The sequence below is a fragment of the Dermacentor silvarum genome, chromosome 5, assembly GCF_013339745.2.
Source record: "Dermacentor silvarum isolate Dsil-2018 chromosome 5, BIME_Dsil_1.4, whole genome shotgun sequence".
Taxonomy (NCBI): domain Eukaryota; kingdom Metazoa; phylum Arthropoda; class Arachnida; order Ixodida; family Ixodidae; genus Dermacentor; species Dermacentor silvarum.
In genome coordinates, this window is record NC_051158.1 from 18,940,147 (window position 1) to 18,965,183 (window position 25,037).

General features: G+C 46.8%; 1 protein-coding gene across 1 annotated transcript in view; it reads right to left on the reverse strand.

The window, feature by feature from the left end:
* Positions 1-25,037, reverse strand: part of LOC119453983 (protein alan shepard-like) — a 261,137-nt gene that overhangs the window by 98,516 nt on the left and 137,584 nt on the right. Inside the window, exon 4 of the mRNA XM_049667198.1 lies at positions 13,798-13,929. Within this exon, the coding sequence (XP_049523155.1) occupies positions 13,798-13,929 (132 nt within the window). The remainder of the gene's footprint in view (positions 1-13,797; positions 13,930-25,037) is intronic.

The following is a 25,037-nucleotide window of genomic DNA, read 5'->3' on the forward strand; positions in this document are numbered from 1 at the left end:
GAAACTGAATCTCAAAGCTCCCTTCACCGGAGACGAAAGAGTTGCTGAGCATTTCCGTTCTTTAAATTAATTTGCCTTTTCTTTCTTTAACACTTGATGTCACTCCCTACTTTCCTGTCAGAAAGGAAATGCACGCAAGATGGATGATGCTTATTGTTTCGGCACCGGATAAACCCCAAAAAGTTTCTCGTGCTGCCTTCGGTGGCTGCACGTCTTTCATTTTGCCGTTAGAAACAGACTGCATAGCTTGAAGCGGAATGCACGTACACGAAAATTACAGAAAACGAAAGAAGAAAGTGCAGAGAAACGATCAGAGCCCCGCTGTCCCCAAGGCGGGCCAGGCTTGCAAAAAAGATTTTGGAGCGTAATAGCGTTCGGCTGAGCGTGAATACCGCAGTTCGCCATATATCTTTCGCAGGCGCGGTTGAACAAGTCTAGGAATATTAATGAATTCAAACACGGAACAGACACACCTTCGACACATTACATCACACATCTTGGGGGTTTTACGTGCCAAAACCACGATCTGATTATGAGGCATGCCGCAGTGGGAGACTCCGGAATAATTTTGACCACAAGGGGTTTTCTTTAACGCGCACCCAATGCGCGACACGCCTTCGACGACCGCCCCACTTAACGTAAAAGAAATAGGTTCCGGGCCACTGTTTTGCACCTTGCCCGAATAGATTGCGCTTGAGCCTCTTGCTAACGAACTTCACCGCAAACAAGAACAATAACGCGTGAAAGCCTGCACAGCTTCGCACTATAGTACGGTCCATCACAGTGGCGCCCGCAGTCGTCGTCATTCAATCAGGAGCACGAGTATGAAAAACGGGTCGTGGTTCGTCGGCCGAAACGGCTAGTCAGGATCGCTCAGGACGCGCTAGACAAACCAATATTTTATATAAATACGTTACTCCGTACAAATAGCTTTATGAATAGACCACTCATTGGCTCGCGTGAGGTCTATCACGCATTTATGCCTCGGTGAAAAAGAAGAGAAAAAAGGCATAGCGAGAAACAGGGCTAACTGGTGTTCATCTTGTAATGCGCGCTAGTATACGGCTGACAAACCACTAGAAAACCAACGGGGACTTCGTCAGCGCAAGTCCTTCTCGGGTAGCAGCCATAGGTGGAGAAAGTAACGGGAGAGGAGGAGGGCTGTCCCTCCCGAGCGACAAGTCCGCGACAAGTCCGCAGGCGTCCGAGCACGTTCGTCTCATAAAGCTACAACTAGCGCTATAACCTGGTGTGATGCTAAAGCGCCGCAAATCGTCTTGAAGACATGCAAACATTGCGAAGCAGGAGCCCAAAATAAGGGCCCGAATTGACGAAAACTTCTTACGCTAGAATTGTTCGTAAGAAAGAATTTCAGACAATCCGGATGCAAGACATATTATTATCCAAGGTGGCCGGCCAATGGCAAAGAGTACTTATGAGAGAAAAGCTTTGTGAATCTGGCCTAAGATGTCTTGCACAGGCCGAGACAAGAAATTCGTAGGCTGCGTAAAAGCGGAACGCGTTTATTGGACGACTGGGAATTATTAAGCAAAAAAATTAGTTGCCTCGTGCAATCGCTCAGGAACTGGTGCCTCAGAGCAACGACCATGGCTTTCGTGCGGCAGAATCATTCGTAACAGACCCCGCTTACGTCAGCTTCTCTCTCCCCGACGTTCCCCTATATCCATAACTTACATTCGAACCGCAACAAGTATACCACAATTTCGAATAGTGATTTCACGAATCGAATACGAATCAACTAGGAAAGATTATTCGATTCGTATTCCAAATTTCGAATACTCGCCCACACACCCCCTAAAAAAAAAAAAAAAAAAAAAAGGCAGAGCGATGGTTTCCGCTACAGATCTGCGCCGTATTAGTTACAGAGTGGGTATGTAAGCGCAAAAGTAACTTCAACGACCGTATACCACACTGCGTCGAAGATTTATAGGACAAATAACGCTTCCACGGGCACCGTTTCTTTCTTTCTTTCTTTCTTTCTTTCTTTCTTCCTTTCTTTCTTCCAGGATATACATACTATATATGCTCGAGACACTCGGCGCTGTTGCTGACGCCCCGAGTTTCCCGGAACACGAGGTGCGAATCGCGTTATGGCCGCCGACTCTATAATAAAGCCGGAGTGATTGATTAAGTCCGAAAATGTCTGAGAGCTGTGGCGGCACTGCAGCGGGCGTCAAGAAGGACGCCGAGAAAGAAACGTTAATGGACAAAGCGGGATAACCCGAGCGGGAACCCGGGCTCAATATCGCACCCAGCGTGCGCGGGCATCTGTCTTCTTTCAAGCATACGCTGCCAACTTTAAAAAAAGAAAAGGACGAAAAAAAAAAAAAAAAGAGGAACGAGCTCGCGATTACGCAGTCTACAAAGTAGAGAGACGTCGCTTCTCAAGTGTGAGGTGAAAATGAAAAGGGGCACAGACGACTGAAAAAAAAAAAATAAATAAAAAAAGAAAGAAACGGAAGTTACAGGCTAAGATGGCGCTTCGCAAACTGTGAAGACAAAAAATAAAAATCTAAATAACGCACGCCAATTCCTCTTTTAATAAAAATAATAAAAAAAAGCCGTCACGAAATTCGAGAATACACAACAGTCCTTCCAGAACGTGGCGCAGCACGAACATGGCGCCCGAGAGTGCCTGAGCACAGCCTCCTATATATATATATATATATATATATATATATATATATATATATATATATATATATATATAGGAGGCTATTGCCCGAGAGTCAAGCAAGCAGACGACGGAAAAAGAAACCGGTGTCGCCGCCTGGCGTCGCGTTAAGGAAACGGCGACGCGTTTGCGACCCCACCCTTCTGAATCTACAGTCGCTAGAAAGTAAGTGAAACAAAAAGAAATAGCACGAGGAAGGGTGTTATTTGGTGTCGTTCCAGGTGCGTTCGTCCCAGTATCCAATTGCGATCGCGATGGCCCTCGAACAAACCGAGTAAGGGGGAAATAAGTAGCCAGAAGCGTGAATCATCGCTTCCCGAGCCAAGAAAGCGAAATAAATACGGATAAAGCAGACGACGCGGAAACCGAGGCGGGAGAGAACGACATCTCGAGCGCAGATCTTAAGCGGGAAAAAATTACATTCGTGATTATGTAAAGAAGGCGTAGAAGAGTGGAGGACTAGCTGCGAACGGATGTGTAGCCGAGTGAAATGGGCCGTAACCCGCTGGAACAAGCCACGAGAGAATCTGCGGTCGCAGACGACGCGTGCGTAACGGTCGCGGGGGTCGTAGCAGACGACGACAGAAATCTCATCGGTGTTTTCGACGTTCTACATGCTCCATCGCCGTGATGAGCGCCGAGTTGCAAAAACAGTACGCCTTGAGTAAGACGTGCAGCATTGGGAAAGTTACAGCTCGTGTCGGGCGATCAAAAGACCGAGGACGTTGGAGCAACGTACACACATTCCTGCAGACTGCCTGGCGTCGGAGAGACAGCCGTTTTCGCATGCCGTTAAGCTCGTGCTGCCTCATGGCATCCGCCAGCTACGTATTGTCATTACGCTATGGCAGGCGAATATGGCAATTCCCAGGGGTGGTAACCAACAATAACGGGGCTCGTTAAATAGCGTGGGAAATGCCGCGTAACTGCGCTGAAGTACTCGCGAAAATTTCGTCAGCAATTCTGCGCACATACTTCCTCGTCGGCGTAAGTGCCCTCTAAGCTGATTCGGCCGTTACGACTAATCAAGATCTACAACGCAAGCTTTCGGAGCAAATTTCCTCCGCTTTAACGCAATCGGGAAATATGCTATATCCACGTGACCTATGGTAAGAAATGCTTTGCAGTAACAACTGAGCGAATCACCCACGCACTGCGGGGAACGGCGGGCCGGTGCGAAGCTAAGTCTCTGGTGGAAATCTTTGTGTCGATGCTATCTTATAAATGTGTTTGCAATGTTATATCGATGTAGATACTCGGTAACGTTATGTACCTAGATGACCCGTTTAAGTTATGTATAGACACCACGTTTATGTGATACAAGAAAGTGCGTCAGCATAAGCAAACTAGAACTTGCGCGGCTAGCGTGTAAGCGATGCAAAGCATTGTCGAGACTCGGCCCCGATTTCTGCCAATCGGTGGCCTTAGCACACCTCGTATAGCTTTCACCGCATTGCACGGTTTTAGTCGGGGGAAGTATGCAGTGGCGCATTTTGCACGCAGAATGACTTACGACCGGGCCTTGATAAAAAAAAAAAAAAAAAAAAAAGAAAAAAAAAGCACGCACTGAAAAGGTGGTGTCGAATAACGCTCGGCGATTTGGGAGGCACATCTGGCGGCGCGCCGCAGAAAATAATTTGAGGGGAACGGTGAATGGAAATCGCGCTGCGGCAGCGACGAAATGAGCTGCACTGTCCGTAAATGGATGGGCCGGAAGAAGAGAAGGGAGACTACGCAATTCCGACCGTGTACTACCGCCACAAAAGGCGTGGACTAGAATGCAGTCACAGCCTCGTCGCACATACATATATACTGCGGCATCGAAACTATCGGCGACGTGCTTAATTTAGCTCATCTCCCTGACGGCAGTGAAGCCATTCCGCCGCTATTTCTTTCTTATGGACGACGCGAGGGCGATAGGGGTGTCGGGAAAACAGGAAGTTAATCGAGCGGAATGGAGAACTTTTCAGTACGCACACTAGACATTATAGCTGCCTTATGGGTGAATGAAGGGTGCTTGATTTGTTCCGTGGGTAACACTTTCGCCCTCTGAATTGCTGATGCGGGCATATGACGTTTACTTCTTTAGCAACTCTCTTTTTTTTTTCTTTTCTTCTTGTGCGGCCAGTCACGACGATCGCAGTCACGACGAGCGCAAACAGACGGCACGTACGGAAACTGTATGAAAACTGTCATATGTATAGCTATGAAGCTCGCACTCACGTCCGATACTTATGCGCGCGCATCAGATGGTCGGAATTCATATAGTACGCAGTATTCAACTACGGATTCTCTCATCGCACAGGTGTAACTTGAGCTCGCCATCGCGTACAGTAAACATTTTTCATAGCCGTATAGGTAAAGGAGTTAGCCATGGGACAAACAAGCGAGACCTTGAAGGGCTACTGACACGACACTTTCGAGTCTTCTTTTTATTGCGATAGCAATTATATGGACACTCAAAAGCAGATTTCTGCCGTCGGCGTCGCCGTCGCCGTGAGGTTCCGTATGACGTCAATGGAGATGAAATCGTCGCCGCGCGCCGAACGCTGTATGTGCAAGTGAAAGGGCGCGAGGGGCGCGCGCTTTCACGGGGAGTGAACGCACGGCGGAGAACAAACGCGCGTTCTGCGCCGTGCTCGCTTAAGGGCTGCAGAAGTAGGCGTCTCTTTCCTCCTTTACAATCACCATATATGTAGAGCAAACGCGCCTTCTTCCGACGCGCGAGAGGCCGTGGGGGAGGGGGGGGGAGGGGGAGGGAAGGGAGGCGACGTTTAGCTGCGGCACCAGGTGCCTATTTATATCAGAGGCTCCGGCAACAGTCACCAACGCCGCACGCATTTTGAGCGAACGCGGGCAAAACGCCGACGGCGTCGACAACAGTTCTGCGTGTTGCCGGTGCTACTGCATGTCCAAGTTTATACAGCTGATAAAGCTAATATCATTACTCCGTATAGCTCTCTACAATTTTGCTATCGCAATTGATGCTTCGCCTTTCAGGTGAAACTGCGAGATTTTTTTTATATTATTACTTTTTTTTTCGCAGTAAATGAAAGTCCGGTACCTCTAAACACACACAAAAAAAGTCAAACTTCACGGCGTCCCAAATTTAATATATTTTCTCTAGTGCCTAGTGCTCTGTGTCGTGACGTCACGACAAAGTAGAATGACAAGTCTAAGAGTTTTAGGCGAGTCACACTTTTTTGAGGGTTTAGAGGTCTGGCAGCTACATTAAACACTAAAAAGAATAAAAAATAAACATGAATAGTAGAAAATGTCATGTCAGTAGTCCTCCAAAGGAGTAATTTTTTTCTTTTTCTTTTTTTAAATACCGGCGCGTTCGCTGTGGAGCAAGCGCGAATGAACTCGGGAGTTAAATATGGACGTGAAAACAATGCGGAGTTGGAAAAAAAAAAGGCATACTGACGGAAGAGTGCGCGACCCAGCTTTCTGACAAAAATTTGAAGGGGAATGAACTTTAGCGACCAAGAGAATAATAAAAGTCGTTATCGAACTGTTTACATTTTGTGTTCGTGCGCCTTTCGAATGACCTTATTTCTAAAAGAGAGTGAAGCACAGAATTATTGCAACAGCATCGAAAGACCGCTCTGAGTTGCACTGAGCGTCCATTAAAATTGGTAACCCATAAGTCGTCGTTTAATCGAAAGAATTTTCAATTAATTGATTGGGTAGAGTTTTGTACGCACAGCGTACAAAAAAAAAAAAAAAAAGGACATAGCGTAGCGTTGTTACGCAGCGTTTACGACTGAAGAACTTTAGAAAGGGTGGACTTCTGAAGTCAGACCTATCACGACGGTTGGGTGATGGACAACAAGTTTGCAAAGACTGCTGCATTTCTTGCATGGTGCAGAGCTGGAAGCTTTAGCTTAACTTTCTGTTATTCTTTACGCTTTACGACAAATCCTTCCGAATAATAAAAAAGAAGTTTGCAGAATAGACACGTGGCTTGATATATTTTGCAAGCCCGCTTAGCGGTAACAGCTTTAGGCTGCCTTTGCTGTCAGAGTGATGTGGGCTTAGGAATATAATGGGTCGGTTTGGTGACGTGGGGCCACATAAAGTATGTTACCTTTAACAGACCACTATTTCGTAACTGTCTGATTGATCTATTATGATGTTGGAAGCGATTTGCAGCAAAAAATGTCACCGACCTCGCCACAACATCAGAATTGCCTATTATTTGCTCTTTCGGCTGGAAGAAATGGACACTTCGCGAAAGATACAAAGGCCACACTTCCCGTGTTACATTTCGCGCCGAAGCAGCCGTGCTGATTGCGCGCCAAGGCAACGTCTCAGATTCCGATTCATGTTCCTGTACTTAGCACTTTTGCTGCGCAGAAAAAAGGTGCAGAAAACTTTCGATGTTCATTGTTTCAAATAGCAAAGAGCTAAAGAGCACACCATCTACGACGTCACAGCATGGCCTCGGAGATCAGCACGCAGCCGCGTGCCTGAGACCTCGGAGGTAACAGTCACGGACAGCTGATGCGGATACTTTACGTTCGCATTGACACCTGTCTTTAGCTTTTTTTTTTTTTTTTTTCTGACGCACCGTGTCTTGCACAATAAGTAAAATTCACGTATTCTACACCTGAGACGTGTCATCTACTCGCATATTTTCCCACAATAAAGGGAGGAGTCGAGCTGGCGAGTCTAAGTTCAATCTACTATGTTTTCTCACTTAAAAAAATAGATTAACAGAGCCGTAACGGTAAACCTCGCCATGTCGAAAACGACCGCGACCCAACTGCAGCAAGCGCGTTCTTTGTACTCGTCCCATTTGCCAACAAGCGTAAAATGTGGCGATGCGGGAATCAGCACATTGTCCATGCAGACATGCGTCAAGTAAATATATCTCGGCAAACATGGTTCTACTGGTACGTGTAATTTTCATATGCATACCACGGCGCCCTACGCGAGATTTGCATTACTTTTCACAAGCAAATATAGTTATAATGTTATGGGCGTTTCTGCTATAAGGCACCTTCTTGAGCTTCGCGCAACGGTTTTTCTAATGGCGATGCCACTGCACGTGTCCAATCCGACGAAACGAAGAGGAGAAAAATAAGGGACACGTATTTTTTATGAGTCATTCAAAGTTTACAAAAGAAGTCTTACCGTTAATGCCACATCTCGAAAGAGAGAGAGAGAGAGAGAGTGTGTGTGTGTGTGTGTTTTCTCTGGTCGTGGCGAAACGACTGGTAACACAGAAATTACTTCAAGAAAAAAATAAATAAAAAAGCAACACGCAGGAAAAGAGTATGACTACATAGTGGATAAAGAATGACCAGAGTGAGGCGCCATTATGACCACCGGTTACCACCATATTGGAAAACCTCTGGCAGAGGAAAGTATATTTTTATTGTTTTTCTTCTTTTCTTGCGACACCGCCATTTGGCTTCCACTACCCCGTTTTGTATTGTGCTATTCTTTTTTTCAGAGCTAGAAAAAATATGTTCAGGCTTGAGGTCCTTGCGCAAGTGTACGCCGCAGCATAGGCCGCAGTGAAGCCGCGAAGCGAGCACGAATCCCGCAGTTCTTGGACGGAGACCAACTTTACGACCAGCGTTACTGCGACGGCGGGAAGTGCCGATATGGTAGAGGATTCACACATGTGCTGTCCAATCGAAAAGACTATTAAAGAAGCACATCGAAAAGGTACTGACATAGGTGGGTTCATAATACGAATCTTTATGTGACTGGGTGTATCGACATTCTTTCGATTTTATAGCCATGTACATGATGTCATAAAAACCCTTCGACAAAAAGAACATTTTTTTTTACGGGGGGACAATAATAAACTTGCCACTTTGTACCACGAGTGATTTCCTATTATAGCCATGACAAAAGCTAAACCCCATCCGTTACTCTAGAAACCTCGTAATCTAATCATCTGTCCCACCAGGGGGGTATGCAGCAAGTGTCCATCTATAGTGGACTGTCCATTTCGTCTGCTGCTGACGTGTTGATTGGCTGGGCTGGGGTACACGCGAGGATGAGAAAGGCTGTCTCTTGCTCTCTCGTATAGCTCCAGCCAATCAGCGACTGCCGAAATGACTACAGTCCACTAAGTGTAGCCACCCTCATCCTCCGGTCAATGCTAACTCCGGCGCGGCGGTGCAAGACAACATTTATCGTGTAATTGTCGTGCGTGCAATGTCAATCTTTCGGTGACATTGACCAATAAATGTTAGGGTGTCCCCAATTGATACAAAACATTAAGTGTTTACGGACAGACTGCAGTGCAAGATACTGGGCAACTCCAGATATTTGTCTCTAGGAGTGATGGATCAGCTTCTGTGTCTCATTTAGCATGGCGCGTGCTGCGTGCTATCTCGACCGACTCGGAGCAGCAGTAGGGACCTATTCGCAATTACAATCCAATGTGAGAGTGTCGCACGCCGTGTAGCCTTAACAGGCACGATCGGACATGTCGACAACGCTTTAGGCTAAATGTTACAAATACTAAGTACTTCCTATTTAAAATTAAACGGATAAGACGACGACTTTATCCTGCGTGCGACGAACGCGATGACATGACCCATCAATCTGCGCTTGCAGGCTGTTTACATGATAAAGAACAACCTTGAGCTAGGACGTGTTCTTGGCCGATGCCCTAACGCTGCCAGTGCATCTCGTGCAAGAAACGAACATTTAACCTTTACTCAGAGATACTTGTTTCAATGAGGTACTTTAGTTTGTTGTGGTGCGTTTTGTTGATCTTGTGTATCTGTGACGTGCACATCATTTCATTTCATCACATGCATCCGGAGTAGCATATGCTAGGCACGAAGCCAAGCAAATCTCTGCAGGAATCATTAAAGAGCTCCCTCTCTCCCACAATGGACGCTGAATATTAGGGACAGAGGGGCTCCTTCTGAAACAGCCATCGTTGCATAGAAGCCATCCCTCAGGTAATAAACAATGGTGATTGCAGCCCCACCGCCTCGCCAGAATTTAGCACTTAAGCAATGTTCAGACTTGCACTATTGGTCTGTCTCCTTTTCGTTTCGTTCAGCACAAAGTAATAATGAGTGCTATTTTTATTGACATTCGCAGCTTCGCTGGCTGGCGTGTGGTCTAACATATGGCGTACCAAACTTTCTCGGGCGAAGGATCTTGCGCTAGGTAACACATCAACACATGCGGCGGGATAGACCTATTTTTCGAAAAAAGAAAAGGAAAGAAAACACAGCGCAATTAGTCTCCCTCAGACGCGCTTAGCTTGCGATCAAGCGTGCTTGAGTGTGCCCAGATAAAGCAGGTCGAGCACCCGCTTATCGCAGGTGTTCTGTCGGCCTGGTATGCGTGAAGTGCTGCTTTTCCGCACAACTACGGGGCTCGTTTGCCGCGTAGGAAGCCGGCGCAATTCTACTGATGCCTCTGGGTTTATTACAGCTACTCTAAGCGCCTGCATCTAAACACCGACTACCTCGCATATCAGCGACTGTTGAGAGCCACCACGGTCGCGTCGCGTCACTGGTACCACGGCGAGTGACTGGCGTGAAATACCCAAGCTCAGCGGTAGGGGATCGCGAGCGTAGAGCGGAAGATGCGGGTTCGACTTTACCTATGGTCACTGTCAGCATCCTTCATACATTTAACCGTTTAACGTTGTGGAGAAGTCCGTAACATATACCGTACTCGCTGCCAGCATTTCCAATCCGTAATACATAACTCAATCAAGTCGGCGGCAAGTTGTCTTTTATTCCGCTTTCATTTACTTTCTCCCTACCAGTTTACCATTTCAGTAAAAAAAAACAAAATATATTGAGTTCCGCTATGATTTCCCTGGCTTCATCGTCTGTTGGCGTACACTTAAGCAAACGAAACAACACAAACCAGCGTCCACCGGGAAAGAAACGTCATAAGAGAGGGAAGAGACATTCTTCTTGGTATCTTTATTTATTTATTTATTCTTATTCGCATGAACAGCCCTATCACGACGAGACAATCTTCTGAATCGTAAGGCGGTAATGTAGCACCGAACAGGCATTCCACCCACCCGACGGCCACCATCAAAGGTGTCCGTTTAAGTCGACACAAAAAGACAGCGCAGCCAGCGTCAAACAGGTGAGTGTGTACTTCTCTACGATAAACAGCCAGGTAACAAGTCAGGTGCGACGTGCAGATGCTTGGGAAAGGGTTGTAAGGAAGGACGGGAGGGTCGGAGAGGAGGAACGGCGCAAAGGGTTACGACACCCTGATACCGCTGTTTGTTCGGCTTTCAAGTCATCCTTGAAGGCGGGGACGTGAAACACACAGTACTCGAGAAAAAATTCAGTTCGCAAAGCGAGACGATACTTAGAAGACGTACCGAACGTTTGTAGATGCAAGATTGGTTTAACTCCTTACCACCAAGTTAAACTAATGCTAAAGGTTTCAGCGCTTGACATTTAGAAATAGCTAGAACTTGGCGTGCTTGTCTAAAAACCGGTGTTCAGATTCCAGTTCTCTAAAAAGCTTAAAAGAAAGAAGCCGTATTACTCGCACAAAATGACGTCTTCTTCGTGTATCTCTTAATCCGTAAGGCCAAATATAAACGAAGCTTTATGTGAGACGAAAGTTGCATGCTTTATTCACTAACACAGCGTATCCCTTAGGTGGCGTGCGTAGACATGCGATGCGAAACAGTGCGCCTCATGCGCGGACCTGTCACACCAGCATAATTAACTTGGCACACCAACTCGAAATTTCAGCACTAAAGGGTTCTCACAACATTCTGCGTTTACCGGCTCGAAAGATCACTGTAAAATACGCAGCTGAACCCGGTAGGACAATGTCCTTGCATCTGAACATAGTGTGTTGAAGTTAGGGTATCGTTACAATGTTCACTCGACTGCTTTCCGTCATAATGAATCATACGTGACGCCGAGCGAATGCGCAGCATTTCAAGGATGCCCCGATCGGGTTGGGCGTAGGGTGGGAAGGGAAGATGAGGTGATTGCGGTGAACAAACACGAAACAAACAAGGGTCAGTGACCGGTAAAAATAAGCTACCATTCCCGCGCTCCGATGCACTCACACACACGCACACAAACCAACAGCGCACGCAGCATGCGTCCAAGCAGCCAACCAGAGGACTGTTCCACCTCGCGACGTCATCAAAGTGGGCGTGACCGGTGCAGCAAGACTCATCTAAGTCAACGCGCACGCGCAGGCGCGACTGGGAGGGTAAGGGGAGCAGTTAAAGAAAAGAACACCATCCAGTGAGCTGAGCAGACAGGAACTGCGTCACGCAGTGACGTCATCTCAAGTCGCCAGGGATTGCGGACTGTGCAGTTTCGCCCGCGATTGCATACCGCGATGTGACAATGTCCCCCATGAATGTGACACACGGCAAACTACGTCAGAGCCAGGCATGCAGACCACGCATGCGCAAGAGACATGGCCAGAAAGAACCAATCGCATGGCCAACCACTAAGGGGTGAGGAGGTGAGAAAAAAAAAGAACACACAATTCCTGGAAGCGACGAAGATTACTATGCTGAAAAGACATCACTCTCACTTCGCGCTGTGTCGCCTCTCGGACATGTCGCTTTCGAGCTGTCAAGCACCATCAATGAAAACATAAAATATAGGTCGATTTAAACAAGAGGAACATCATATAAGGTTGTGAAGGTTTCATTCGTAGGCAAACATACGCACGCCGGATGTTACAAACCTAATGGTACTTTCAATTCGAAAGCGACTGTCTTGCACATACACAAACGACCACTTCACTTCTCCAAGAGTAACTGCCTTATGAACGTGCGCTCTTCTATCTAAACGTGCCCAGGCCGCGAAAGAGCAATATACGTTGTAACAGTTTACGCCTGACAGCCCTTAGAACTTAATACCAAAGTGCAAGTTGCGGGAACTGTCTCTCTCTGTCTGAGCCTTCTCGAGGCTCAGACAAAGAGAGACAGAAAAGTGCGGCCTACAAGCCCGGTGTTGCCGCAATAGCTTTGAAACACTCATGAGCTGTCGCAATGCTTGGCCCACAGCCTTCACCACTCTTCGTTTTACTTTAGTTAGCTCTATTTTGTTCTGCGTCCTGCACCGTTTTAAGTTCCATTCATCTGCCTCGTGTTAGCTGAGCCATCATTCAGTATTTTATTGTTCCGGTGAAATAAACAACAATTCATCAATTTCGCCTACGTCGCTCTCGGGTGGTATCGCTCGACGACGAGATGGTGCGTACATCAACGTACTCGACGACTACCGAAGCGCAACTATTTTGTCCTGATGATGCTTTTCACCGAGAAGAGGTGCATATTGACAAACCGCCGTGCTATTCAAACAAAGTCTTGCGAGGCCTGAGCACTGTCGGTGATGTCCGAAAAGTGGCAGTACAGCAGGTCGCAGGAGAATAACGACCAACACGGAGACGACAGAGGTGCTGTTCTGTATACACAGCATTGTCCAAATCGCACTAAGGCAATGTCCCCCATGAAACTTCGAGGCATCGGTATTATTCCGATGCGAAACAAACACGGAGACGTCGCGAGCTTTTAAAATCTACGCAGAGAAGACTGTCAAATATGAGGAAAGGCGGACGATCTTGAGGGTGATTCTAACCTGGGACGACAACAGTAACTGAAAAAAAAAAAAAAAAAAGCTATGATAAATTTGGTTCACTAACACGTCAATTCTGTCACAATTTGCCAATCTATAATTTACTTGGCTCACTACCATGTCATTTATCTCGCAATTTGTCATTCTTTATTATGCAACCAGCAAACGTGTCCCAAGGCGCCAACATATTCCTGCTGCCTACATAATACTTAAGATACTGCGGACAGAAACATAAAATTAGTACAACCTTCTCTAGCTGTGGCCCATGGCCTAAGCGACCGTCTATTCCGCGCAAACGCCTTCTGAACAAGTGGCCCAGAAGAAAAAAATCTAAACTTTTATCTTCTTCTTGATTTTAAAAACGTACGCGCCCCCTTAACAGTCCGGTCTCTACCTACATAACGACCGCGTACGGGACCATTGGCTGGCCTCTCGCGATCCGGCAAGTTGTATACAGATCAGCAGACCAATTAAAAAAAGAGTCCGGAAGTCTGGAAACAGACGACGTGGTGTCCGGAAGCTCACCGTTTGCTGCTCGACGCCGTTTGTGGTGACGATGGGCAGGGCAAAGGAACCGTCCTTGCCGTCAGCCCGCTCGCCGCCATTCTGGGTCACGTACTGGGGGTAGCTGGACGCCATCTGGGTCTGCACCATGTGCTGCGCAGAAAAAGAAAAAAAAGGAGGAGAGAAAGGCGCTATGAGGCACTCCGTTTCTGCTGTTCACGTCACGTGTTTGTGTGTTACACTCTGTCTGATTGAATACGTATAAGTGGAAACGTTCGAGAACTCATGAATGAACAGTTCATATTCCGAGCTTGCAGACAATCAATCAATCAATCAATCAATCAATCAATCAATCAATCAATCAATCAATCAGGTACTCAATCTCTTCTGAAAAATGCCTTCTTTACACACTGCGGGAGAAAATGAGGTGAAACACAATGTATTTTGTGGCAAAATTGTTTCACTGATACCTCGGAAACGGTGCTATAGCCACAGGACTCCTATTTGTTGAATATCCTAGCCCATACCCACTTCAATCAGGCAAAAGATGTCACAGGCATGAACTAAACGTTACATTTACTTCATACAATTTTGTGAATTAGATCATTTCGGCTTGCGATGAGTTTCGTACAGGGGAATCACAGCGTTCAAACTGAGGTCAGGATTCCTTGAATTTTTTCTTGCATCGCGTGTGAAATGAGGCATAGTATAACACAGCACCCATCGCTGTTCAACAATTCCAAGAGGAACAATTTGATCTCAGTTATGAAGCAAAAGATAGATGTTTAATCCAACACATCAATAGCAGAGCTAAAAGTGCCTCGATGTCTGATCAATACAATTTTGATTATATACATCAAATGAGAGTTACACCAACTCGCTTCCCGAGGTACGCCAACGAGAATCGGATACGTTTTTTATACCATTTTCGTTGGTTCAAAGCACGAACTCTAACCACGAACTCTAACCCCATCGGGTTTAGACAGATGCGTAACGGCTGCAGAATCGACTTCGTGCTCTGGCAGTGCGCTACGGTCTCAGCTGTGCAGTCGTGCTCGGCCTGTATTCGGCTGGGTGCACACGGCACGGATTCCAGGCCTCATTTCCCGTCCAGAAGCACGTTCCGGCCATCTCAATCGAGGTTTGAGCCTCAACAAACCTCTCTACCAAGCGTGCGCTGGATAGACCGAGAAACCCAATTAAGGCACGCTATCTACGATTTGCTCGAAGTGGCTTATTTCAATGAAACTTTTAACTACTCGAATAATGAACGTTCTGGAACGACAGCAAACGAACGTATGTGCACAATAACGCACAAAGGTGCGCACGTGAAGGCGTGGAAACGTGAATGCTTTTCGCACAAAGCTGCAACTGGAAAGGTTTGCGTTCCTCTTACACCAAACCGTGCCGCTGCTCATCAATTGGCGATTCAGGTTCAGAGAGACGAACCTGCGCTAGCAAGGCGCAGATATTACGCGCCTTGCAACTGCGGCTTGGCATTGTGGCGCCGACTAGCGCGCATTTGGCAAACGACAGCTGTTGACCCCGAGATTTCGGTACACACTTATGCTTCTTTACTCAGCTGCTGTATATTTTTCATTACTTTTTGCCCGATTAGACGAGACACACAAGATGTTTCGGACAAGGTGACACCAGCCAGTAGAAACGAATGTGCTCATCGCAAAGGAAACTTTGCGCGATTACACCTCTCGGAGGCACATATGACAAACAAGAGGCTTTAGATACAAGGTTTCCAGAACCAGTGCAAACAATAACTTGCCATCGCAAGTAATTAAAAAACAAGAAAGAATAATAACGGGAGGTTGAAACGCTAAGACGGTGTTATATAGTATACATCCTGTACGCAAAGAAAAAGGTCATGGCTATATACTTCAGGTGAAATCCCGTTAATTAATCTTGAAGATTATGAAGCCATAGTGATGAGGCTTTGGTGTCACCTTTAACCTTCACGGCCTGTCCAAAGATGGCGTCCACGTACTGGCATGGCAGCGTAAGAATTACAATGTACACAGGCAAAGTTCGGGCCTGCAAGTATGTGGGAAGAGGGCCTTCGGAACAGGAATTCAATTTGAGAGCTCTCTAGGATTGCTCCTGTTTTTTTCCGCCGTCCGCGAGCCTTATCCCTGCCTCAGGGGAAGACTCAGTGAAAGGAAAGAAGATAAAAATATATCCACCAGGAAGGAGCAAGAAATACGGCGGGAGCGTAACAAACGACGAAAAAGAAATTAATAAAAATAACGAAAGCAGTCAAAAGAAACGACAGGCGAAGCGATAGCAGACACTACATTGAGCAGAGTAAGAAAAGTTTTTCTCAGTTCTCTTCTTGTTTGCTTACATGAAAAAGGATGCGGTACAAGATGAAACGGCATTGCCCTCTGGCGACCAGTTGGTATTTGATTACAGACTCGTTTTCTTCTGCGTTTGGTTGCCGGTAGCTGCTTGTCCCCTCCCTCTCCACGCCCTTCCTGTCGCTCTCTCCCTCTTTTTGTCTGTAGCTCAACCGCGTAGAGTAGCTTGCGGCACAGTCTTTGCTTTTCGCGCCCTCTTCAGCACCTTTGGTAACGGCGGAGGCAAGAGCAGAAATGAACGAGGACAACGGTAGAACGCGGTAGAAATAATGCGAAAAAAAAAAAAGAAACATCATGAGGAGGAGTCGCAGCCACTTTGGCCGCGCCACTTCGATATCACACGCCGTCCTTCCTCGCACATGGTTTTTCTTCTGCTATTTTCTTCGTTCTAAGGTTAACGCTGCGCAGCGAAAAAAGATTACTTCTCCGAAAGACGTGAGAAGGAACGGCATCCCGTCCCCACCCCCTTATCTTTCTCCTTCAATTGGCACATCGAACAATTCTCGCCTCTGTTCTACTGGTCTTGGTGGCTGCGCAGATTTTTATACTGGCTCGTCCGCATTCCGATTCTGTGAGCCGTGTCAGACACTGATAAAGCTCAGCTTCCGTATGTGTATACGTCCCAAAATAGCGGGTTCTGACGTTTCGAACGTGTCAGACGAAAAATACATTGTTATTCATTGCCACGACCTTGATTCCCGCGGCGTTGAATAACGAGAGAGAGAGAGAGAAAGTGACACTTTGTCGCTCCTTCGATGTTCACGTTATAGCATACGGAGTGGCAGGTGCAGGGCACCGCGTCAGAGGACCACCGGCCACTGTCAGTAGCTATAGGACAGTGATCACGACGGACGCGTGCGCTAAAGACAGCCAGATCGCTCCCACCGGTCTACGGACCTGCGAGACAGGCTGTGAGCTGTGCCGCTTCTTAATTTGGTGCTCCGATTTCCGTTTCGCTAGTCGTCTCTCTCCCTTCACATCCCCTTTCTCCTGCGCAAGGCATCGAACGGGAACTTTTTCTGCCTTTCTCCTGTTTTAATGCGTTGACGTTAGCAGTGTCAAAGTGTGTGCGTGCGTGTTTGAACTGACGGTGGTCTGATCCTCGAAGAGCTCCTGAACAACACTTTGCAATGCGGTGAACGCGGTTTAAACCATGGATACGGACCTAATGCGACGTAATGCTAACGTATTTACAGCTAAATCGCCGCTGACTTTTCTTTCTCTACCATCGAGACGATGATTGGTGGACCACGCGCCGCAGGCTCACAAACCTACGCGGGCATTACCACAGTTTTTCAAGTCGGCTGGCCGCAGAGACAGCTTGCAGGCGTGATGGACAGTCAAGTGTGTTTGCATTGCTAGTGTTTTCTTTCACCTTCTTCCTCTTGAACAGCTAAACCCATTTTCGCTGCGCAGGGTAGCAAACAGAACGTGCGCTTCTCTCTCCCCGCTTTTCCTTTCTCTCTTCCTCCTCCTCCTACAAGCGTATCCGAATCCGCGTCGCCTGCTTTCAGCACAAGAGGGTAGGGTTACTGTTTGCTGAGTGCCCCAGTAGATCGCAGGTCGGAAAATACTTTCGACTGCCTTTCGCAAACACAAACTGGGCGCATTTTACAGCGTGCTCATAATATACCCTATGCGCACTCGCCATGCTCCTTTCCTTTCGACATTTTCTTTTCCCGTTGGCACTCCTTGGTATTTTGCAAACAAGTAATAGAAAAGAAAGTATGACCGGCGTTAGTATGGGTCACGCAAAGCGGTGCAAAGCATAGAAGCTGCTTGGCGCAGTCAATTCGGCTACGAATTCTGCGCAGAGAATGTCGAGTATATTTTCTAAAGCAAGCGAGCCTAATTCCTGCAGCTTACCATGGGACGCCTTGTGCGCCACTCGGCGTTCAAACCGCTGCACTACTTCACGGTGACGCATCCTCGTCGGCCGCGATTGCGTAGGAGCGGAGACAGTTTGCGGCACTTCATTGGGAAAACCTAATAAAATGCTAAGCAGACGCCCGAGTTTCTTTCCAACCTCGCCCCTACCTGGCCTCACTGTGTGCTCGGTTTGTATTTCGCGGTTTTCTAAAGTGCACGTAGGATGTCTACCTTTGTTGGGGGGGGGGGGGCACCTATGGCACGGGAAACACCGACTGGAAATAATTCTGAAAACCTACATTTCAACTTTCGTTAGATTTGGTTGAGGAGATAAACATTCCATTTAAAAGGCCGACAAGCAATGAAAAAAAAAATGCGAAAAGCAGTAGACAGGTTTTCAAAAGATGAAGCGCCAAAAGTGACAGCACACTAAGAAGGAACAAAGACAGGACAAGGCGCTTCCTGTCTTTGTTCCTGTCTTTGATCCCTGTCCAGTAGACAGGGATCTTCTGCTCTATTGTAAATAGGCAGGTGTGGAGAGATGGCAGCCCAAAATACCGCGAAAACTTCTGGCTTCATTTCTTTTTTTTTTATTTCGTGCTGCAGCAGAGAGAAAGAGAGATTAAAAAGAGGTAAGATGGGAAAAAGTGTTAAATCAACGTCGATCTTAATAAATGTTTGACCATCGTTTAAAACCCTACACGAATAAAGCAAGGACTTAAACAATGTGTAACATTCCCTGAACGAGTCCTAATTGAATTATCATGAATGGGAAAACACACAGTTCACTTCGAACAATCCACAGAGCACAACATAAATATGCGCTATTACGTACAACGCTACAGAAGCTCAATTGTCACGAACACTATTCCAACCCGGTGCCACCAAGGAAGTCCTCAAAGTGCCTTGCGCTACAGTTGGCCCGTCGGCACTGTCGGTGTAGATTGTTTACAACAGAGTAACGCCTGTCTATTCTTCCAAGTTCAGTGAGTGGGTGAGTGAGTGAAACAACTTTATTGAGACCAGCGGATTGAGGCCTGGGCCGCGCCAGGGGCGGTAGAGTCTCCCGGCCGCCTCTCGAGCTCGCTGGATGGCCCATAGTTGATCTTGCAGATCTGAGCTGATCAGCGCGGCTTTCCACCGCGTTCATTCGATAATACTTATATTAAGAGTTGTGCGATTAAAGGTCGTGCGCTACACGTGCAGTTTAGTGATTCAGCATGCACGTGCAGAGTAACCGCGAAGTGTCGACGAAAACACACGAGGCTCGCGCGCGAGTGATCCATATTGTAGGTTTAACAACCCTCAGCTCGCCGACTGGACCCTTGTATACTACGTAATAGACCACGAATCCGGCGTTCACTTTGAACCGGAACGCGTACGTAGATTCCCCCTCAGCCTCCTGGAATGGAACAGAAAGTTGGGATCCTTATAGTATTCGTTCATTCGGGTGTAATGGCGTCACAGGAAGTAAACCAAGTCGGATAAGGACACACAGGACACAAGCGCCACAGCCCCAGAATGCTCCCCAGAGTAATGAGACTCTCCACATAAAGGTTGTGCGCTAGGCAGTGTACATACGAGTCCGCTATTCTAATCACTGCTGCCTCATTGTACGTATACAGCGTGTGTACCTGCCTCACAGCATCGGTCTCCCGCATTGCCCATAAGTTGTGAGAACAGACTGTACAGTGTTTTCTTCAAACATTTTTTTCTTTACTCTTTCTTTCTTAATTTTCATTATTATTAGTTTGTACGATTACTTTTTGTTGCAGCCCAGTTGAGCGTCGAAAAGGCAGTTTGGTAAAGAGAAAAGAACATCGACCAGCCATCAGGGACTGAGTCTTCTCTATTTCATTGATCCCTTTACTATCGCAAACATCACTGACACTTCTGCTCCTCCCCCCCCCCCCCCCCCCCCCCCCCCGTTATAACTTCGTAAACGCTGAAAAATACACAAAGCAAATGCGATGAAAACTAAGAGCGCGAAGGGGTACTCGCGAGCCGAGAAGCCGAATTACTGGCGGAATTCCGGCCTTCGCCGTTATCTTTCGATTGCCGGTTTCTTTCGACGTAAGTCCCTTTAGTATTTTCATATTTTCGTAGGGCATCTCCCCGGCTGTGTCAAAGGTGAGGCGAGAAACGTGTGAGTAGGTGCAGCTTGCTGGCCTTCGTTTCAGCTGCATTGAGCATCGCTTGGACGACTATGCATGAAAAAAGAAAGAGAGAAAAAAAGAACACCACCACATATTTCGCGGTTTCTTCCGTCACTTATTCACCATCACATATTTCTTCGCGCACTACGAGTTGCGCAAGTTTTATTTCATTTTTTTCCTTCGAAGGAGCGGAGCAGAATTAAAACTGAAAGGCGGAGCTACGTACAGTGGACGATCATCAGCCCTCCTGATAAAAGAAGAAAACAAAAATGAATTAAATAAATATAAATAAACGAGAATAATAAGAAGAGAACGCAGAAGAAGAAAAGTTGACGGATGACGACAGATGTTGCAACAAATAAAAACAAAGGATGCGACCAAGAATTTCCCTCCCGAAAAATCTTTAGTCTGCGAAATAAGGATTACTGGGCCAGCAACTCGAGAGGGCGGCGAACAGAATTTATATAAAGACGAAATAACAAAAAAAAAAAAAGAATTATCCCGGTTCAAAGCCTCAGCCGAGAATAAGGCGGTGACGGAACGAAGTCAGAAAAGAAGATAACGTTAATGATAAAGTGCTGCAAGAAACAATGATTCGGTTAAGGTGAGCGATAACATTATACGCCACATTAGGTGCCGTGACCCAGCAGAGAAGTGGGAGCTGATGACTTGGAACAGCGAGAGCTTTCTTTCTCTCTTTTCCTCGCTTTTTTTGTTCCTTCCAGCTTCTCGGAAACTTGGCACTCAGCTCGAGTTTCAGCGTTGGCTGCGGCTGACGATGGCTTATACGGATAGCAAGCGAAGGCCACTCTCGACTCCCGGTTTTTCGACCTCTCCCACCCTCCAGTGTCTTGACAGACGGCACAGCGAAAGAACTGAGAACGAATGGCCTACGGCTCCTAAAGAGGCAGAGATAGATTAAAAAAAAAAAAAAAAAAGCCCACGCCGAGCAAGCGAGATTTCCGTGTCACAAAGCTCGAGAGAAGACCATTTCGCGCGCATGGGTCATATCACAGAGAACATGAAGCCTTTATCTTGCCTTTGAATCGACATGTCGTCCGAAGTCGTTTTGCCAGCCTTACACGTATACAGTCGTAATACAGTATAGCTATGTCGCGTCAAAGTACTGCTCACTTTGCCCACCGCCAGCGTGTTGATTTATGTTGACATCTATAAATCTAGTTCTTCGTACTATCGACAGCTAAGAACTCAGTGAACTACCTACGAACGAAGCGTCATCCCTGTTTTATCTTCTTTATTTCCTTTGACTTCTTTTTCTCCTTTCCAACCCTTAACCCCCTTTCCCACCGCGTAGGGTAGCAAACCGGACCTGCGTCTGGTCCACCTCCCTGCCCCTCCTTCACTTTTTTCCCACTCTCTTTTGCCTGTCTCAATATGACGCTACGTAGCGCAGCAGACCTCTGCAAGTTACTGATACGTTTTACCTGCATCAACCTGCAATTATCTACCGATAAGGGCGCTTCACATTGCCTACAGCGTTTTTTACTCCCTAATGCACTGCAAATGCTATCATCACGTTGCATTTATCATGAGCCAATAGCGCTACATCTGTAGGTAACGAGTCATAACTACTTCTTCGTAGACAGCATGACATGGAACGACGCATTGTGTGATGGCGAGGGCTTGCCTGACAGGTTGTGATAAGATGTCATAGAGCTTAACAATAAATACAATAAATTATAATTTGGCGATAGCCCTAATCCATAGCATAAAAATAGCATATCTTCAACAATGAGGTTCACAAGAAGTACGGCTACGAAATAAGGCCCGCAACAAGATCCTCGCGGCGGCGTTGCCCTTGCTGAATGTAATTCCTCATCGTATATTCGTAATACAACTGCTTAGATGTATTCATCCAATTCTATTCCACAAAAAACGGGATGGAATCGCATAATGATTATCACGTCCTTGCCGCTCAGCTGTCAAATATGCATCACCCTAGCCTCTCAACCTAGCAGCTAGTAGAAACGATTAGTACATAACTATCCGACATTGCTTAGTATAACGCGACCCACCATTTCACGACATTGAAATATTGAAGACACCGTGACACGGTTGGTGAGACCGAAGGACACGACGCGATATTCCTCACTTCGTGTTTGACGAAAGAAAGCCGCACAGAGTGGCTTCTAAGAAGTGTTTCGCCCTTCCTGACATAACGGAACAAGGACGCAGACGGCTACACCATACCGCTACTGTGCCACGGAAAACAAGGTCAGCATCAAAGCAGTATTCGACAACTCAGTTTTCGAAAACAAGGTACTTTAAAATAAAGAAAGCAGCGATACAAATACATGCTTAGTACGCAGCGTGGCGTAGGGGCAATCTCGGCAGGAAAGGCATCAAACAGGTGCGGCAGCACGTCGGAAAACTTCAGAACGCGGCCTTGCTTCGCGTCTCAAAACTACACACGAGGAGCGCAAAGAATAAACACACTGCTTCGAAGCGGGAGCGCATCATTCGTAGATAACAAAGAAAACGTTAGCAAAAAAATAAATAAATAAAAAATAAAAAAAGCAAACAAAAGGAAGGATACGCGTGCGGCGAAAGCTTGCCACAAAAAAGGTCGACATACCAGTATATCGCCGCGTCTCCCGTTTTATGTTCGTCGTCTACAAAGCCTCCCCGTGGAGGTATAGACTGAATTATCTAGAACCCACTCGAAATGGAGAGGCGTGGAACATTACGCTCACAATAAACAGAAAGTGGCGACGCAAGATACCCCGACAAACATAACAGAGCTCAATGTTGGTTGGTAGCAGACGATATCCTCGTGGCTCAAAACACACAACGGTCTACCTACGCGCGCTGCCAACAGCCGCCGCGTTTCTCGCTGGATCGAGGACCGAAAAAAATCGCACCCCCACCCCCCTCAAAAAAAAAAAAAAAGAATCGGAAGGCAAATATTTGTCCTCATCCACATCAAAGGCGAACAAATATGATCGTTTCATACACGCGCCCCCGAGAGTTCCGATCCTCTCGCAAGAGATGAAATGAAAGGTGGAACCGTTTCACCCAGGGGGCATGGCGGAGCGAAGATTTATTTGAAAGGCGAATCGGCCGGAAGCGGACCGCACGAAGCAGATGAAAAACGAACCAACACTGCAGCAGAAATCTCTTGACAGACGAGCGGAAGTAACAAAAGAACGCAGCGGCGATGTTCCAAACGACTTCAAAGGCGCGCGGCAGCAGACGACGCGCAAAGGATTAAAAATGGATGCGCGGCGTAATTAGAATTCATGGATCGTACACACGCACGTCCCACCTTTTTCAGATGTCGTTGCGTTGCTCATGATCACTCCGTAGCAAGATCAATGACGGAGAGAAGCATGCAGGCGTACGCCGTTCGCACCATAGACAAACTCTAGGATTCAGACAGTATCGGCTGTCTTCATGACCGACTCGACTACGGACTCGGCTCGGCTCCGCACGGTTCCTATATAGTCCCAGCGGAGACAACCGCGGCTGCAGGAAAGTGCTCTGTACACAGCGTGAAACAGAATGAATGCCCCGCGATGTCAACGATGCGCATATTGTGCACACGTTCGCCGATTCCGTAGCACTCGCACGTTTTGTTTTCCGTGAAGCAGAAACCTGTCGTCTGCTTTCGCGAAAGCGCACACGCTGGGGCGCGCTCTTTGCGCGAGGATCGATAATTGTTTTCGAGAGCGGCGAGCAAGGACGCATAACGCTAACGACCACGCGAAGAGGAAAAAAAAAATGAAAGAAGGTCAAAGTGTTAATCGATAGTTATTCCGAGTGAGTCCGTGGCGGCAGGTCGCTTCTGCCAACGACGGCGTGCGTTGTCGCAGAACGACAGACGAGAACCGTTAAGGACGAAACAGAAGGCAGAAGCCGACGGCGGCCATAACAAAGGTCGTCTGCTATAGCGACGGTCGCCCTACCAAGGAGCGCTCATAGCCCCTTGATCGCGAAAGTTTCACAACTCCCTCAAATTGCCTGAAATTTCGAAAACGGGGCCGCTGATTCGAGCAGGAACACGCGAAGCCTATGAATTTTAGCGCAACATATGAAAGAAACAGGTGCACCTGCTTTTGACGTTGTAGGCACGAACGTGTGTGTTTTTGCAAAGTCAAAGAAGTTAAGTAGGTCATACTTCGAAACTGAGTTACACAAGTTGCATGGGCGGCAACATCGGCTATATTGACTTTAATAAGCAGCTTCTGTTTCTTTATTATGAAACGATTTATACTAGCATAACAAAAGAAGAAAGAAAAGAAATGGAATTCAGAAGGCCTGTCGCTCTGTAGTTAATGGGCCCGACACACTAAATATATAAGTATTGAGCAGCATATACCACGGTGTCCTAAACTAGCGACAGTTGCAGTAAACGCGCCGGTTCCCAATACTCTCCACAGAATAGCTGAACATGCAAGAAATACAGCAACAAAATCATCGTGATATATTGGCGAGTCGAAAGGTACGGTTCTTCACTTCGTAAGCACGTGTTAAAGCATGCATTACGCTAACGTAAAGGTTCCGTGCGCAAGAAAAAAATATGAAAAAAAAAACGGCATAAAGCACTTAACGATCTATGCATCAGGTCAAAGTGTCTCAACAACTAACGCACAAAGGCTAGTAATATTGTAACGAGTTCTTCAACCTGTTTTATGTTTGTTCCCTTATATCGCTTACACTGATAACAACATTCGCTGAAAGGTACCGTTACAAAGAATTTGTACGGCAGCCTGAAAATACCACTTGAAAAACTGCGCGCTAGCATGTTACGCCCATTAGCGACTAATGGCGACACCAGCTAGATACGAAACTAAATGAGGTATGGAACACGTGCACAACGTCATTTTATGGAATAGTCTTACTGGGA